The sequence below is a fragment of the Varanus komodoensis genome, unplaced genomic scaffold, assembly GCF_004798865.1.
Source record: "Varanus komodoensis strain SLA01 unplaced genomic scaffold, ASM479886v1 scaffold15, whole genome shotgun sequence".
In the NCBI taxonomy this organism is placed as follows: Eukaryota; Metazoa; Chordata; class Lepidosauria; order Squamata; family Varanidae; genus Varanus; species Varanus komodoensis.
In genome coordinates this window covers 9,782,903-9,800,166 of record NW_025335440.1, presented here as the reverse complement: position 1 = coordinate 9,800,166, position 17,264 = coordinate 9,782,903, and the positions used below count along the sequence as shown (strand labels likewise).

The following is a 17,264-nucleotide window of genomic DNA, read 5'->3' as shown; positions in this document are numbered from 1 at the left end:
TTGCCAATAAAAATAAAGATTTTCAAAGTACAATTAAATATTATCAAAGAATACGCATACAAAACTTCCACTTACCAGTTTATCAAGCACATTTCAGCAATGACAGGAGTCAAAGAAAAAGACCGTGGCAGCCATGCTTTTACATAACTTACAATATTCTTAGCTTGCAAGGTAATTATAGCCAACTTACCAGTGCACAACTGCTCAGTAGTATCATGAATATGATAAAAAATTCAAACCAGCTGTGTTTTATAATTTTGTAGCAGGTTTTTCTACACCTCCACCACATGTTGCCCAGAAATGTATCAGTTTTCACTGTGCAACACGGGAATAATGTGACCAAAACTGAAATGAAGAGAAACTGAATGAAGAACTTATTATCATGAAAAGTTAGGAAACCTAAGAAATATTTCTACCACCTTTTCAGGAGCTGGGTGGCAAGCTATTTCCTCCTTGTCTTCCTGCTCCTGGAACATGGTGGGCATTCAGATTAAACCAGTTAATGTCCAGGAGAAGATATTTGTAGGAAGCCAGACACTGGGGTGCTCATGGGAAAACCTGCCAGCGCACAAGCCAATTCCAGTATAAATAGCATAGAAGCTGACCTAAAGGAAGAGCTGCTTCTTCAAGTCCGCTCCAAGCTGAACCTACCAGAGCCAGACAGCATTAGAGCGTCGCATGGCAAGTCATCTGGACTGGGCTTTGGCTGAGCTGACTCACAGTGTGGGCCCCTGAGCAAAATAGCCTTCCAAGCTGGGCAAGTGTTCTGGTAAAGCACTCCATCCATAATAGGATCTGGAATATGACCTGGTCATATGCTTGACAAAAGACTGCTGGTAATGCAATGCTGCCCTGGAAGCTATATAGCTACCCACCTGCTCCTCAATACAATATCATGCTGGGGAACGTTCTAGATGGATTTCTCTTCTCCAGCCTAAATCAGTTGCAATCCAAGTATCTAATCCAGTTCCTATTCTTTGCTGTATTGTTGCATTATCATTTTTGACATTGATGTATTATTTTGATATTGTTGACATTTGATATTACTATTTAGTATACTGTTATATAGTTATGTACTTTTCTGATTCCTTGTATTTTGGATTTTTTTCTATACTATTTGAGCATGCATTTTATATCACCCCGAATGGGCTATGGGGTGGGTTAGAAATATAAATTGAAATGAAAATGAAATGAAGTTACTGTGTGGTCTGAATTCAGTCGCAGAGTCAGAAAATTGGCCTCTGTTCTGTGCAAAAGCATCTTGGGTGCTCTGCATTCCTCTGGAAGACCTGAAGTGGAAGCAGTGGATTTCCTGCATCTCTCCTGTCCGGGGCTTTGGAAGGTGGCATGTGGAGCTGCCCTGAGAGTGCTGATGCCAGGAGAGTGGGCTCTGTTGTCCCCTGGGGTGCGTTCTGCTGGGCCTCCTTCCAAGAAGACCCGGCAGAACATCACTTCCCCCCTGCCCCCAGTCTGGGTGGCCTTCCTGGGGCATCCTGTCTAAACATGCATGGGATTGCACCCTGATTTATTTAAATTAACAGTTGAGCTGAGAAAGCTGACCTTGTGGAAAACAGTCCTCGGGCTCTTTCTTGATGAGAAGCAAAGGGCAGGGAAGAGACCTCTGATCTACCGTGCTGGCCTCAGAGCAGCTGACTTCATGATCTGCCGCCTGAACAAGAGGACGAACGTTACAAGGAAAACCACTCTGCTTTTCAGGAAATGGATTCATCCCTTCAGCGTGTGTGTGGGTGAGGGGTCAGCCAGGTACTACGGAGGGAGCGTTAAAGCTCAGTGTCAGAGCACCTGCCTTGCATACTCCAGGTTCTCCACACAGGGCTGGAAAACCTGGAGAAGTGCTGCCTGCACATGTGGGCAAGATGGAGAGCCAGACCAATAAGCACACCGCTTAAGGGACATTCAGGAAAGGCAGCCCAGAAGACAAATGCGCTTGCTCACTCCAGCCTGGAACTGAGAGCCTGCTGACACCGCCCCACCCCAGCACTTCGCCTGCCTCCTTCTTGGCACACGATGGTGCTTTGCTTCCTTCTTCCCTCTCCACCTGCTCCCGAGTAGTCCTCAGCTGGCTGGGGTACGCAGACACACAGAGCACGGCTGGCTAGCACATGTGATGCAGTCTTGGCAAGGTTCCTGAGCTCCACTTGAGTCACAGGTTTTGGTAGTGCGCTAGCTTCTCCCAAGCAGGAATGGTGGGGGGGGGGTCCCTTCCTTTCTTTGGGGAAGGAGAGGCTTGGGTAGGCTATCCCAGTCTCATATCCACTTTCCAAATCTCCTCACCACCTGCACTTTCTTTCTCTCTCTCTACCAAGGACCCAGAAGAAACTGAGACCTTTGCTACATCCTGCCAAACCCCCACAAAGGCAAAAGGTTGGCTAATGGTCCGGGACCAAACTCCATTCTTCTCCAACCACAAAATAAATCTTGCTTTGCTGGCCCTGTTTATCACTAGCTGCTCTCCTCCCATCTAGGAGAGAAAGAAAAAGTATTTCCTACATTACAGTCAAACACACAGAGGTGAGGCAGTAACTCATGAAACGCAGGAGTTGAGCAGGACACTCTCCATAGCCGTACGCCTCAGGAGAGTACAAAATTGCAGGTAGCAGCATCATTCAGTTTATCGGAAGGACGTCTGAAGGAGCAAAACACTCCCAAAAACTTTGCGTTACAAAGAGACACTGTGGCTCAGGAGATTCACTACCACCACAGCTCTGGTTAGGACTTCAGCCCAGCCCAGAGAGGACTGTGAGGTCATCAGTAACTGACCGAATCAAGAAGCACTAGGTTGTGTCCCTGCGAGCGCATTGCCACTACCGCACTGGGAAGACAGTACACCACTTGTTCCACACTCGGTAACACTACACTGACCATTCTGGATTGCCTTACCTTGGGGACATCCAAAGACGAAGCACTTGTACTGTCAAAAATCTGAGAAGAGAGTCTCTGCCTTGACTTTTTGGATACCTCTCTCCTGTTTCTCATGATGTTCTCCTAGGAAGAAGTATCCAATGAACAGTAACATTTCTGTGCTAAGGTGTTTAGCTTCTTACCTTCCCATACAGAACACACAAGACACTAGCCTACCAAATTTTCTGGGTCTTCTTTTAGAAACAAAACTCAGTTCAGGAAATTAAAGAAAAAACATATACATGTATTTCTTTTGGAGGTATATTTTGGCATTCCTTGGAAAGTTATGCATTTTGGAAAATTATTCATCACTGCGGATGCTCACTGTAAATGTTCAGCGATGCGCATATGGTGCTACTTTCTTAGTATAAGTGGTACATGGACACATTTGATGTTGGAATGCGCTCACGTATCACAAGCATGTAAAAGCAGCCCTGCTGTATCAGGCCAAGGGTCCACTGAACCCAGGATTCCGTTTGCAGCAGTGGCTATTAGGGACGTGTGAAGAATCCGCTTGGCGGGGTGGGAAGCCGTCAGACTCGTTCCGGGAGAATGGTGACTCGACAGCAGCAGCAATGTCCACTGCTCCGTACCTTATCTCATTTAAATGTTTATAAATTGTCTTTGAGAAAGTCTTTGCCTCTCTAAATGGCAGGTGGGCTTGAAGGCTTACAGCCAATAGCTCTGATTACATCGAGATGGTAAATTGAAACACGTTATAGAGTCTACCCCCATATATACTTTTTTCCTTTCTCCTTCTAGTGTCTTCATCTTTTTTGTACTGTTCTTTTTTTACTTTATTCTACTTTTTGAGTCAAGAGAATAATACTCTAACTTGTAGCAACTTGGACTCTTAAGGCATTTTAGTTCGGATATTTGGAAAAGACGCAGATTCTTTTGGCTTGGTTCCCTGCACTCCAGCCCGCTTTCTCGTGGCCTCAAGTCTGAATTGGCTCCAAGGGGGTGTGCAGGCACTCACTGGGAACAGAGCCCACACGGGAGCTACGCAAGTGGCATCCCTCTTCCATGCATGTGACTTGTGGCTTTTTTGCACTGCACATGCCGGGGGAGGAGGTTGTCAGGTTACGTATCAAGAGTTCTGCACGCATTGGTGGACTTTGTTTCAGCTCAGCTTGCTTCCTAAACCAGGGCTGAGCACAAGTAGAAATGTGACTAACAGAAATGAGCAGGATTTTGGGAGGACCACTGCAACCATAGTGGCTATATCCATTCTTGGGGTGCTCAGGAGAAAAGCATGGATAAAGGAAGACCAACACCTTGTTTGGCCCCACCATACAGTCTCTTGTGTAATTATGGCTGTTGATGAACTGTTGATAAACCTAATTCATCTAATCTTTTAATCTAGTTTGTCACAACTTAGTGGCTAACCCTCCCTGTGTGGTGAGTGCCGAGGAATGGAGGTGAAGTGGGGCCATTGAGAAACAAGGAGGAGGAATGCAAGCCAGGGAAGTGTAGTGGTTAGAGTGCCAGATAGGTGCCGGGGAGATTTGGGTTCTAGTCCCCACTCAGCCTTGAAGCTCTCTAGGTGACTTAGGATAAAATGGAGAGGAAGATTATATAAGCCTCCTTCGGTTACTTGCAAGTGGGATATAAATATAATCAGTCAATCAGTCAATGCATGCAGGGGGGAACTCCAAAGTTTGCAGAAGAAAAAAACACACATGCACTCACTCTTTTATAAAACCCTAAGTGAGCAAAACTCAACCCCAAACAGCTCAGTGGGCACTGAACATGCTCAGTCACCACAGAACATCAGAAATGGTTCTGGTCCCAAGCCCTTAAGTTCCATACCTGCTTATTCCTACCTGTATATCAGAGCTCGTATATTCTTCATCTTCACTTAAACTTTCTAAGTGAGCAAGGGGAACCCAGACAGGCACAACATCTTCTTGCTTTTCACCTGTTGCCAGGTTCTTCCAATTCCGCTGGTTCTCACAAGTGTCTTCTCGGATGTCGGCAGGTTCCATGGTGCTGGCCTTCTGGACAGCAGCTGCCTCCCCCTTGTTTTTCGTCCCTGCTCTTTTCAACTTCTGCATGCATCTGTTGCAACATCGGTCCCATAACAGATGTTTGACAAACTGGAACCCCCTGTGAATGTAAACAAAGACTACCCGAGGGTCCTCTTCATTTGGCTCCATTTTTAGATTGCTGCTACTGAAGGAACTGAGCAACAAAGCAATGAACAGGTTGAGGACCTGAGTGAAAAAGAAACAGATGAAGCAAAACGTAAGGGGATGGGGGAGGAAGCCCATATTGGAAAGCAATATGTTTAAGGTGCAATCCTATGAGCCTTTAAATGAAAAAAGGTCCAGCTGGCCTAGGAGATGGCTGGGAAATTCTGGGTATTTCCTTCCATGCATAATAGAATTGTGCCCTTTGGCCTCAGTGCGATGCTCATATACCGTAAACAAATCTCACTGAACGCAAGAGAGCTTACTTGGAGTAGACATTGATAAGACTGCACCATTAAGCAACCTTTCCTTGGCATACGGAGAAAACTGTCCCTGTTAGAGAGCAGGCAAACAGACAAAAGCCAGCCCCTGTGAGCTAAGCCACCGGCCTCCTGTATGTGAGGAATGTGTTGCTGCACTGTGCTGCATCTGAAGAGTGGCAAATCCGTGCCCTTTACGGGAGCTTTAAGGATCAGGGACACTGCCGTGTGCTGGTCACGTCCCTTTTGTTTTGTCAGACTCAGAAGAAACCCTTTGAAGTTGGTTTGTTGTTGTTTTTAATTTGAAACTTAACTGGTTAGAGAATAGTATCCTCTCTAAATAGCCTTGTATCAGATTTGTGGGTGAAGCATCGGCCCAAATGAAGAACTGAATCCAATCTGAAGTGTTCCCTCTTTCCCCACTTTCAGAAAAGCTTCTGACGCTACCCTTGAGGTGGACCTTGCACTGTGAAAGCGAGAGGGCAGAAATGTTGGACCTTTTGTAACTGATCTGCTCAGTTCCCCTGCTGTTGCCCCAGCTGGGTCAAGGGGTGCTTCTTGTACCTGCTCAGGCCCTGTACCCTGAAAAACCTTCCTCTCTTTCCAAGGTGGGCAGATTCCCACACTGTGCCTGAGAAACCTCACTAGGAAACCTCGAAATTGTCCAGCGGTGGCTGTCCCTGGTGTCAAAGAAGGCTGGTCACACCGTACATGGCTGTGAGGCAGTGTCTCTCTTTCCCACCAGCTGAAGCTGCCGTTAGGCTGCTGCACCTGACATGGGAGGAGGTTGCTAGTGGAGCAGCTGGGGCGCCACAAGCACTCACAGACTTGCTTTCTGCTCAGCTCACTTTGGAAGACCAGGCCGGGCACAAGGGGAAGGCCACAGGTGCTTGGAGGAATGGGCTCTGGCAGCATTCTTCCCAACCCTATCCATCTATACTTCAGCATCAGGACCGGTATCGTTACACAAGCATCGCTTTCACATTGGTACCCATTCTATAAAACATTTGATCTGGAGTGAGACTTTTCAGTCCTCATTTGATTTTTTTTTCCAGTTCTCACTGTAGCTCTGTTAAGATCTTCTACAGCCTGACAATTCCAGTGCATGGCCCTCTGCCTATCTGGATGGGCAATTCAGCAATATCCCAACTCATCAACGACTCTGTATCTGTGAGTCCGATGAAGCTGAGGCTATTGAACACTATTTATTCTGTTGCCCATTGTATGAGTAAACAAGGTATAGATTTCTCCTTCACATGCTCAATTCTTTATCAAACGGACCTTTCTTGGACCAGATTTGTATACTGCTTGTGGGCAATGATGTATACGTTATGACCCAGGGTGCAAAATTTGCCCTGACTGCTAGAAAATTAAGAGCAACATCCCATAATTCTAAACTGACTTATGGGAAACAACTATTTTGCTATTTTTCCCCATGGAATGGACATGTGATTTTAATTGTATCAATTTAATTATAACACTATTTCCTCTCAAAAAACACTCAAAATGTTTACTATATTTTGTATGGTATTTAACTAACATAGAAACATAGAAGCAAAGCGAGTCAGAAGGGGTCTCCCGGGCCATCTAGTCTGACCCACGGCATACAGTTATACAGTAACTAGTTTGTAACTGTTACTGTATTCCAAACTGGATTGTACTTTAATTGTACCTTATTGTCTGTTGCTTTGGATTTGTGGTGGCCAATGGCTATGAATAATAAAAAATGACTGACCAACCGGATATTGGTATTTCATTTTATATTTTCCACTCTTTGATCACATTTTAGTTTTTTAACTGTTTGCAACCTTCACAGAGAACATTAGACACTGGGCAGATTAGCAATGCAGTAAGCCCATAAATAAAGTTAAATAAAGTGCATTAAGTTATGGAATGCGCTCCCCAGAGAGGTCTGCCTGGCGCCGTCGTTATTTGTTTTTCGACGCCAGGCGAAGACCTTTTTATTTAAGCGGCATTTTAAATGTTAATATTATTGAATTTTATCTGGCCAGGGCGGCTTATTTTATATTGTATTTTTGTATTTTAATCTAGTGTCTGTATTTTTAATTTAAGATCATAATTATTTTAATTTATTGCTGTAAGCCGCCCCGAGGCTTCGGCGAATGGGGCGGCACAAAAATGTTTAAATAAATAAATAAATAAATATTGTGGGGAAAAGGTCCTTAGAGAAACGGATTAAAATATGTCCAATAAAATCAGGAAGGCCCTTGGAAACTTACCACTAGGTTTCCTAACACCAGGACCAGCATGAACAGTGCAATGCACCACCCAGCTCCCGCGGCCTGCATACAGCCCCACATGGTCTCAATCCATTCTCCGCACAGAATTCGGAATATAATAAGGAACGAATGGAAGAAGTCTTTCATATGCCATCGCAATCTACATTTGGTGTCGTCACCTTCACATCTTTTCACATGGTCAGTGAAACACATGCTACAGTTCTGAGAAAGCCCTTCGTAACTTTTCCCAAAGGCCTGTTTGCCAACCACAGCAAAAATGAACACGGTGAAAACCAAAACAAGGGTGAGGTTACTCAGTGGGCCCACAGACTTCATCATGATTTTCATGAGCTTATTTAAAGCAGGCCAAAACTTTGACAGTTTGAAGATTCTCAGCTGCAGAAGGGGAGGGAAAGAAGAACATCAGAAAAAAGATAAGGTTACATTCTGGTTTTCCAATGGTGCGTTAGCATAAAACACCAAGACTGGTATGCAAATTAAACCCCTATGACCTCACCAAGAACCATTCATATGTAGCCATACCTGGACTGTAGCATCAACCGAACAGTGAGATTTCAGTGGTTGTTTTAATGATGGAAAGCCGTCCCGAGATGCCATGCAAAAGTGACAGCGTACAAAAGTTTTAAATAAAAAAATTTGCAGCTGAGGCAGCATCCACCCAGGCGAGCCCGACCAGGCTTTTTTGGGAGGCCTTGGCCTTGCTCCTGCCACCACTGGGCCACACGTGGTGGTATGGAAGAGTTTCTTGTTTTCACTTATTGTGCCCACCTGTTTGCCTATATGAAAGGTTTGAGCATTGCTAGCATCCTGGAGATACTAATGAGTGATGCTGATGGGCCTTCAAGCAAAGTACTTAAAGCACCTGTTTAGCTGAGCGCAGGCAAGAAAGAGGCTTGGGTGTCGATTGCAGCGTCATGATTGTGACACTCCTGTTTTCAGAAATATCCTGTCAGCATTGACCTGTATCACTTCAGCGTTGGTAAAATTCCTAGGCATTTGTATGTTACCATATAAAAAGCTTGTTTGTATTCAAGCACGAGAGACACCCCCATCAGGTTCAGCCAGAGGGACCTTTCTCTACAGTGCTACACTATTTTTATGAATAAAGATTGGATGGATTGCCTCTGATTGCATTGGCCTGAAGAGATGTCTTGGGTTTGGAGAAAATGAATTTCCTTCCACAGTGGGAAAACGAGGGAGGGCTTCTTGGTGGTGGCTCCCAAATTCTGCACTCAAAAGAACCCTGACTCAACAGGAAGTATCTTTCATTGTGCACCTGACCATGTTTCATTTCCTTGCACCTTGTGCTTTCCTGGAACTGCTACTCTCATAAATCACATAGTAGCAAACTGAAAAAATGCATTGAATGATACAAAATATGGTTAAATGGAACTTGTCATAAAGAAGTCTGCACTTAAGTGGTTAGTTTGTTTCCTGATTTTCTATCTTGCCTTTCTATTACAAATGGTGCTCAGAATGATGCTTTATGATTGAAAAAGCCCAGCGACTTGATTAAAAGATAGAAAACAGAAATAAACAGCATCCAGCCAGTTAAAAGCCCCCTCAATAACAGACCAGGTTAAGATACAATCCTGTTGCGTGTTTAAATAGAGAAAAGGCCTACAACTCCCAGCATGCTTCAGGCTGCCTGAATAAAGGCATGCTTGCCTAACGGTGGAAGAGCAATGAAGTGGCAGCCACCTGTGCCTCCCAGAGTAGGGAATTCTAATGCTCGGGAGCCACCACTGAAAAGGCCCTCATTCTTTTCTTCACCAAGTGTGCCAAAAAGGCCCTTCCAAAAAATGAAAACCCAGCATGGGCATGTCTGGGAGAATACCATCTCAGTTGCAAATATTTTGATTGATTTAATGTCCCTTTTATTTTTTGATCTTATATTATGATATTTACTTTATTTACTTGATTGTATTTTTATTAATTGTCTTTTTTATTTTAGCGGTTATTATGTTGATTGTCTTACTGGTTTTATTGTAAATTGTAGATTTTATTATACTGTTGTACTCATCTGTTGTATGCCACCCAGAGAGCCTATTGCTAATAGGGTGGCATATAAATTGAATCAATAAATAAATGCTGCTGAAAATTGTAGCCATTTTATGCAGAGTTTTTCTTCTTTTTCTAACAAGCCTACAGGAGAAGTGTGCCATCAGCTCGTGCTACATGTAGGTACTTTCCCACCAAATAAATAAAGATGTCAAGGAAAAGAAGCTCAAGATTTCATAACCTCTATGGAAGATGTTACCAATGGAAACAAAAGTGGATTCACCATTACCATTCTGAGAAAAGATATGTGGAATTGAGTGATCAGATTTATTATGCCCATGACAACCACAACAAAGTCAAAAATGTTCCAAGCATCTTGAAAATAGTAATATGGATCAAGGACAATCATTTTGAGGACCATTTCCGTGGCAAAAATTGCAGTGAAAACCTGCAAGAGGAAAATGATGTCAGTGCAGAACAACGGATGTGTCAATAAAGTCAGTACAAGCTCTTCTAAGCTATACTGCTTTCTCAAAGACAGCAGCAAATTTCCTTGCTGATAACAGTGAATTAATATGATCCCTTGCCTTGTCAGAGCCTGTAGTCCTTTCTAGGCATAGGAGGGAAATGCCCCGTACAAGCAGCCATGCATGGGCATGTGGCTCATTTCTGATAGAATATGCCAGGCAATCTTTTTGGGCTCTGAGCTTATCTGGCAATTTGAGAAACTGCTTTGGGTACCACTGCAAAATGGCTGCCACAAGAGGTGTAGCAAAGGACAAGTAATCTGTCCAAAAAGGTAAAGACAAGGCAGTCTAGGATCCAACACACTTAAAGACTCCTTTCAACCCAGAGTTTGCAGCAACTTCAGTAACTTGTTGCACTGTGATCCCAGTTCCCAGTAAGAACATGTTAACTGGAAAAAGTGGAAGAGGTAGGGTGCCAGGAACTGGTGACTGGAGGCTCACGGAAGTGCATGGCGCATGCTCATGGTGTTGACTAGACCTGACACACCAGATAAAAGACACATCTGTTTGTGCACCTGTAAGCCCCTGGGTTGTTCAGGGTTAGGGTTAGGGTTAGGACCAATGGGACAAAACAGCAAAGCCTACACATTTTCACATTTTTAAAACAATTAAAGAGATAAGGCTTTTGATTCACCAGCAAAACAATATAAAACTCAAGCCTGTCTAACCATGATTTTTGATCCCCAAACCTTTTCCCTTAAAGCCTGAGTATCTGGGAAGTTCATGTGCACTGATCCCTAATTTATGTAATCTCTTTGGCTTATAAAAATGGGGAGACAAATCCGTCCACCCCTCATTTAGGCCTCTGCAAGAAGAGCTGGGGTAAAGACTGACAAATCTCTGTTTCCGATTTGTCCATTCTTAAGTTCAGTTTGTCCTTAACTTTGCATTTGCTGTATAAAGTAAGCATGAAAACCCCTAAGCCCTTCTGTGCACATTTCTTTCAACACATGGATTTTTGTATGCCTTTTTGCAAACGGTTTTCCTTATAATGGATTTTAATGTTATTTTCCTATATGACTACAAATTCTTGAATTATGGAACTCCATTGCAAAAACTGAAGTATGAATTTCGAAGGATAATTGAGTTTTGTTTCACATATTGGTTCAAAAGATCAAAATTACATAAATTGACATTAAAACACAGGCTGAACTATTTTCTCTCCCAACAACAGTGACAAGCTGTTTTCAATGCAGAGTGGAAAGTGTGCCCATCTGCTGCTGATGAACGTGTTTAGACTGGAGCCCAAATGTAGGAAGTATGAATTTGTAGGGTACAGCCCTCTGATTGGTAGGTGCTGCCTGGCCAGCCACAGAAAAAGATGGAGTGCTCACCATGACACTGGGAAAACCTCCTGAGGTCTCCATAGCGACTTCACTTAGGGTCGTGCAACTACTGGAATCTTTCTGCGTTGGCAGTGGCCCCAAAGATGGATGGCCATCTCATGCCAGAGCCAAGTGGTGTTGCAGCCTTTCCTCTTGCAAGGCCAGAGAAAATGTTTAGATGGCTAAAATCAGCTATAAAAATATCTTTGCGGGTGAGGTAATCCTAGGCTCCACCATCCTGCCACCCTCCACTGGCTGACCGCAACCTTTTGGGTTTGGAGGCTTATAAGTAGCCATGCAGAATGGTGGCACTATCCCAGGTTTGCAACATCCTCCTGTTACCACTTTCACTATGCAATGGCTTCATTTCACACAGAACTGCAGAAACAAATAATTAAATCTGTGATTTCTAGCTGAAAAGTTTAGTCCAAACATATGACCAAATTCTTCCAAATCAAAACAGCGAAAGCATAATTGCCAGCATTCAGCTTAAGAAGGATTTGGTTTACTTACAATATTTCCTTGAGAAACCACTTCCTTTGAAAGGGGGCAATTTTCTAAGGCCATTAACAGGGTGTTCACTAGGATACACAACGTAATAAATAGTTCCATAAAATGATTTATCATGATTTGCTTCATCCTTGCCTTTATTTGCAACCAGAATGGGCAGCATTGCCAAATGAGATATTTTTTGAAAGCTTTTTTCAAGCCGGGAGGAAATTCGAATTTGGGTTCTTCCCATTCTAAACAAGAAAAGGAACACAAGCGTTGGCGTACACACTAAGTTATGACTCACAAGAGCAATTACAGGAGCAATCTCTGGTTTACACTTTCAGTGAAGCATCACATACATACACAGTTTGATAGGCAAATAGAAAGTCTCACAGAAAGGACAACTAGGAAACCTTTCAGTCTCACAGAAAGGACAACTTTCAAACATCATCCTGGCAAAATATTGAAAAATAGCTGAGGAAAAGGAATGAAGGCCTCCAGTTCTCTGTAGGTCTTTTTAGGTTTTAGGTCTATAGGTCAAAAAGGCAGGCTACTTACTGTAAATGTCATTTCTCAAGTGGCCATCTGTCCGTTAACACAGATGGGCTCTGCACCTGCATGCAACCTGTTGCCAGGAAGATTCTAGATGTGACAGTGGCTTGCTGGGAACCCCTCCCCCACCCCCAGCATCGGTAGATACAGGAGAGGGCCTAGGGACGGAGGGAGAATCCGTGAGACTGCCCTCAACACCGGTCAAAATCTATCCCTACATCACAAGTGTGCCTCTCAGAATATGACACCAAGGATGGAAAGGTGGGTGGGTGGCCTGAATGCACAGGTGAATACCTGAGGAAGAACAGTTACAGGTAAGCAACCTGCCTTTCTTCTCCCTGGTCTCTGTGCATCCCACATAAGCAAGTTTGCCTGTCTGGAGGTGGGTCAGTGCCATCACCGTCGAGCTGGACTGAGCTCCCAAAGACACAATCTGCTCCGGCGTGGACAGTGAAGAGGCAGTGCCTCACAGAGGCTGATGGGCCAGAGCAGGCGTCTGCTCTGCAGAGGACTGGCAGAGGAATCCCTGCAGGTATGGGAGTGGAAGTCACTGTTGCCTGAGCAGAGTGAGCCTTGAAAGGCCCCGGAATTTGTAGACCAGCAGACTCATAAGCCAGGGAGGCTGTCTGCACCCCCCAGACCACTAGCCTTTGAGAAGCCATAGCAAATAAACAGTTTCTGAGACGGCTGAAAAGACTCATTGCTGGAATGGTAGAAGAGAGATCCATCCTAAGAGCATATATCTCACGGGAGTGGTCAGTTGAAGTAATCCCCACCAGGAAAGCAACTTTCCATAAGAGTAGGCATGGATCGACAGTCACCATGGGTTTAGACCGTTTCCTTGTAAGGGCTAGCAGAATGATTGAGACTCCAGTTAGACGTTAAAGAATGAGTTGGTGGAACAACATTCATGAGCCCTCAGAGAAAATGCCAAGATAAGGGAGAAAGAAAACCAGTGAACCCTGAATTGGTACATGGAAGGCTAAAATTGCTGCCAGGTGGATGCAGACAGACCATGTCTTTCGCCCCACTGAAACAGAGTTGAAGAAGAGGAGGATTCGCTCTGCTGGACACTGATGTGTGATGCAAAGGCCCACTTGTGATGCAAAAAAGGGTTTCCATTTCGCGGCACAGACCTCCTGACAGAAGGCTTCAGCGCCACGTCCAGTATTGAGTGCAGTCCTTCAGGAAGGGTGGCGAGTCCCTCATCTGGGCTTGAGGTGCAAGGTGTGTACATCCAGGTGTAATACCTTCCCCTAATCTTAAGAAATTTGGTCCAGCCTGCTATCAAGCTACTGGCAGTGATGGCTGCTCCTTGCTGCCACAGGTGGGGAAGGCTTTTGCCAGCAGCTGTCTGCAGCACACTGTCTGCGTTCAGAAGACATCACATGGGTAACAACAACCACAGAACAGTCCATGGTGGGTTGTTTGGGGAAATTATGCTGAATTAATATTAATTTTAAATTGCTTATTGATTAATTAATTAATTATTCAATTAGCATGTGTTGAAAATTATGCTAAAAGGGGAAAGGTCAACTTTTCATTGCAGAGCCAACTACTTCCTACTACCAGACAGACTTTCCCAGCATTAGCTACAATACATAATCTTTTTTTTTTTTTTTTTTTAAGAATACTGATTTGGATCATTCTCAAATGCCATACAACAATAAAACTTACTGAAAAACATACTCGTGGTGTTTTTTTTAACTTACCCATAGTTCTGCTGATGACTCTGGCAGCACTTGTTAACTTTTGTCTTTGAAGTACATCAGTATTACTATCAACTGGTAGGTGATAGGACATTAGCAACTCTTTCTTCAGATGCAAGGGAAAAAAGCAGATATTGATGCTACACAATCACACAGACTTTCCCAACCTGATATCCTCCAGATGGTTTGGACTACAATCCTATCAGCTCAACCAGCAGGCCAATGATCAGGGAAAGTGACAGTTATAAACAGAAACATCTGGGGGCACCAAGTTTGGAAAAACAGCCAGCAACATATCTCCATTTGGGGGGTGGGGGAAGTCCCCCTGTGATGAATGTAGGAACAGAGAAAATAATGTGTTGATGACATCACTGGTTTCACCATATGACACATTTATTGAGCATTTGTGAATCCTCACTAACAGTCGCGTGTGGGTGATTTACACGACACTGTCATCCCCTAGGGTCTCTCCCATGCTTGCGACCATTTCCATGGTTTTTTTCAGGTTGAGAAAAATGTGATATTATTTGAAAACTGTCCTGCAAAAGGCTTGCATGGGTTTGCAGTTCTGCAGTTCCACCTTGTGGTTGTGCAATGGAATTTACAGAAAAACAAAGACAGAAAACCCCAGGTAAATAATACATGTAAAGGAACCAAGTTTATTATTCAAAGAATCGGCAAGCCGATGCCTCAGTAAAATTACAGCGAAGCCCCAAAGAAGAATGATGGTTAAAAGCATGAAGTACACCTTAGAATAATTTACGTCAGTGGTTGGTAGATTATTTCTGATGCAGCAGGATTGCTATGAGATGGGGGCATGGATCCAAAGTTCTGCTTCTATAAAGGGGGGGGGGCATTTCTGGTTTATTGATTGATTATACAGAGGGGTGCAAAAGTAGGTATACAGTTTTTATTATGAAAAACAATAGCTTTATTAAGTCACAATAAGGATGACATACAAATCATTCTTTTATGAATTGACTCATGACATCAACAGTGGGTGGTTTTCTTGAAAACACTTTATCTTTGATAACGCCCCAAAAGCAGAAGTCATTGGGGTGAGGAACTCTGTATAACTCTTACAACTGTATAGCTACTTTTGCACCCCTCTCTATTTATATCCCACCTTTTTCCTGCAAGAAACCCAAGGCAATTTCCACAGTCCCAAGGCAATTTCCACAGCCTCACAACAACTCGGTGATTGCAGGGGGCTGCAGATTCTTCCTCTCAGTCTGCTGTAACCAAAGAAGTAATTCCTGTGGGTTGGGGAACCATCCTGAGCTCTGTGTGTGTGGATTTGTGAGGGATTGCAGCTGGAGGAGGGGGAGATTTTGTGCATACATGAGTATGATTATCATGTATAAATGCAGATCTTTTAATTTAAGGTAGGATCTTGGGTGGGTAATGATTTTATACACAGCAAAACTTCAACTATTTTGGTATGTCCAATGGAGTGTGGCAGTCAAATTACAGCAGGGGAGCTGGGAGCCTTGACCAATCTAACATATTCCAATAAAACACAAACAAAACCCCTGCAGACCAAGGTACATGGAAACTGCAAGGCAGTACAGGTATTCCTATATCCTTACGGATCCCTTCTGCTACAGCAGAGGTGTGCAGTTAGCGACCGTTCAGATATTGGATTCCAAATCCCATTAGCCCTTACTGGATGACCACAAGCTGGCTAGGCCTGTGCAAGAAAGATCCTTTCCAAAAAGCAGAACTTTCTAAAGGCACAATCCCATGTGTACTAAGACAGGGAAAAAGCCTACAATTCCCTGGGAGCTGAAGGTCTTTTTTCTGTCTAAACATACATCAGATTGCAGCCTGCTCCTCCCTGCAGTTAGAAGTATCAAGAGTATCATGCAGCAGACCATCTCAGTGCTGGGGTGCTGCACTCACAATACACAAACACAGCATAGCCACAGGGAGGGTTTTTCCACATGAGGCTGTGGATCTGCTGTATCTACTTTTGGGTCTGTCCCAGAATCAAGATCTGAGCACCCAAGGAAGAAAGACTTCTTTCCTGCTGTATAAAATCTAGCTGGCACCATGGGGGTGGCAGAATAGCACAAATGCACCCATGAGAAAACAAGCGAGTTGGCAGGAAGCAGCTATGTCCAAATTTATTCTCATTCAACTAAGCAACATTTTAAGTGGAATTCAAAAGCACGGAATGCTATGTCTCACTTCTGCCAAAGTTCTATTTTTCTCTTTGTGCATTCATAGAATATTTCTATTCTAATATTACCATTTGACTCTGGTAATATTGAACATTATGCCAAAATGCTTCCATTATTTGGCCGTATTTGGTTCAGTGTTTCGAATCTGATGCCATTTGACAACATGGGGCAACAATAATTTTCAGTATTCAGCAAGAGACATACAGTGTCTTTCAAATACTTTGTATCAATGGATTGAGCAAATGCCGACTTAATTAAGCAAAGGAGTAAATTTAGGTACCAATGATGAAACATTTCCAAAGCCAGGTAAGAATAGCAAAACAATTTGGAATTCCTGGATAAAATGTAGTGGCTGAAGTTTGAGATCTGACGCTATGTTGAACTATTTGGAATTTCTTATCAGCTCTGAAAGTAAAACACAGCATTCCCTTGGTTGCTCCATTAAGCATTTTCTACATTCAACTTGGTCCTTAGCTAATTCTTAGTGTTCCATCTTGAACTCGCTTCCCAGTTTTGCAAATAAAGAGGCTGCTGCTAAAAGCAATTGCCATTAAAACTTACCAGCTTTTGTTGACTTTTATCAGGCGGTGAGTAAAATGATGCTTCATCTTCTCCATAGAGTTTGGACTTTGTGCCTCTGCGCTTCTCCCTCCTGCTTTCCATTTCTTTTTCATCTGCAGATGCTGCACTTGATATTTCAATGTTTCCATCTGAGGAAGCAACGTGACTTTGGACAGACATCTCCTGAAATAGACATTTTTCAAGTAAGGATTTTAAGCACACTCTTGCTGGGAGAAAGAAATAGATATCCTGTGAAGACCCTTTGTGCTTGAAGATAGG

General features: G+C 43.6%; 1 protein-coding gene across 1 annotated transcript in view; it reads right to left on the bottom strand.

Annotated features, from left to right (window-relative positions):
- Positions 1-17,264, bottom strand: part of LOC123020812 (sodium channel protein type 5 subunit alpha-like) — a 47,267-nt gene that overhangs the window by 12,480 nt on the left and 17,523 nt on the right. The window contains exons 10-18 of the mRNA XM_044424996.1: positions 16,986-17,168; positions 14,245-14,347; positions 12,002-12,231; positions 9,926-10,084; positions 7,615-8,010; positions 4,749-5,138; positions 2,902-3,006; positions 1,561-1,669; positions 191-315 (exon numbers count right to left, since the gene is read on the bottom strand). Of these exons, the coding sequence (XP_044280931.1) occupies positions 191-315; positions 1,561-1,669; positions 2,902-3,006; positions 4,749-5,138; positions 7,615-8,010; positions 9,926-10,084; positions 12,002-12,231; positions 14,245-14,347; positions 16,986-17,168 (1,800 nt within the window). The remainder of the gene's footprint in view (positions 1-190; positions 316-1,560; positions 1,670-2,901; positions 3,007-4,748; positions 5,139-7,614; positions 8,011-9,925; positions 10,085-12,001; positions 12,232-14,244; positions 14,348-16,985; positions 17,169-17,264) is intronic.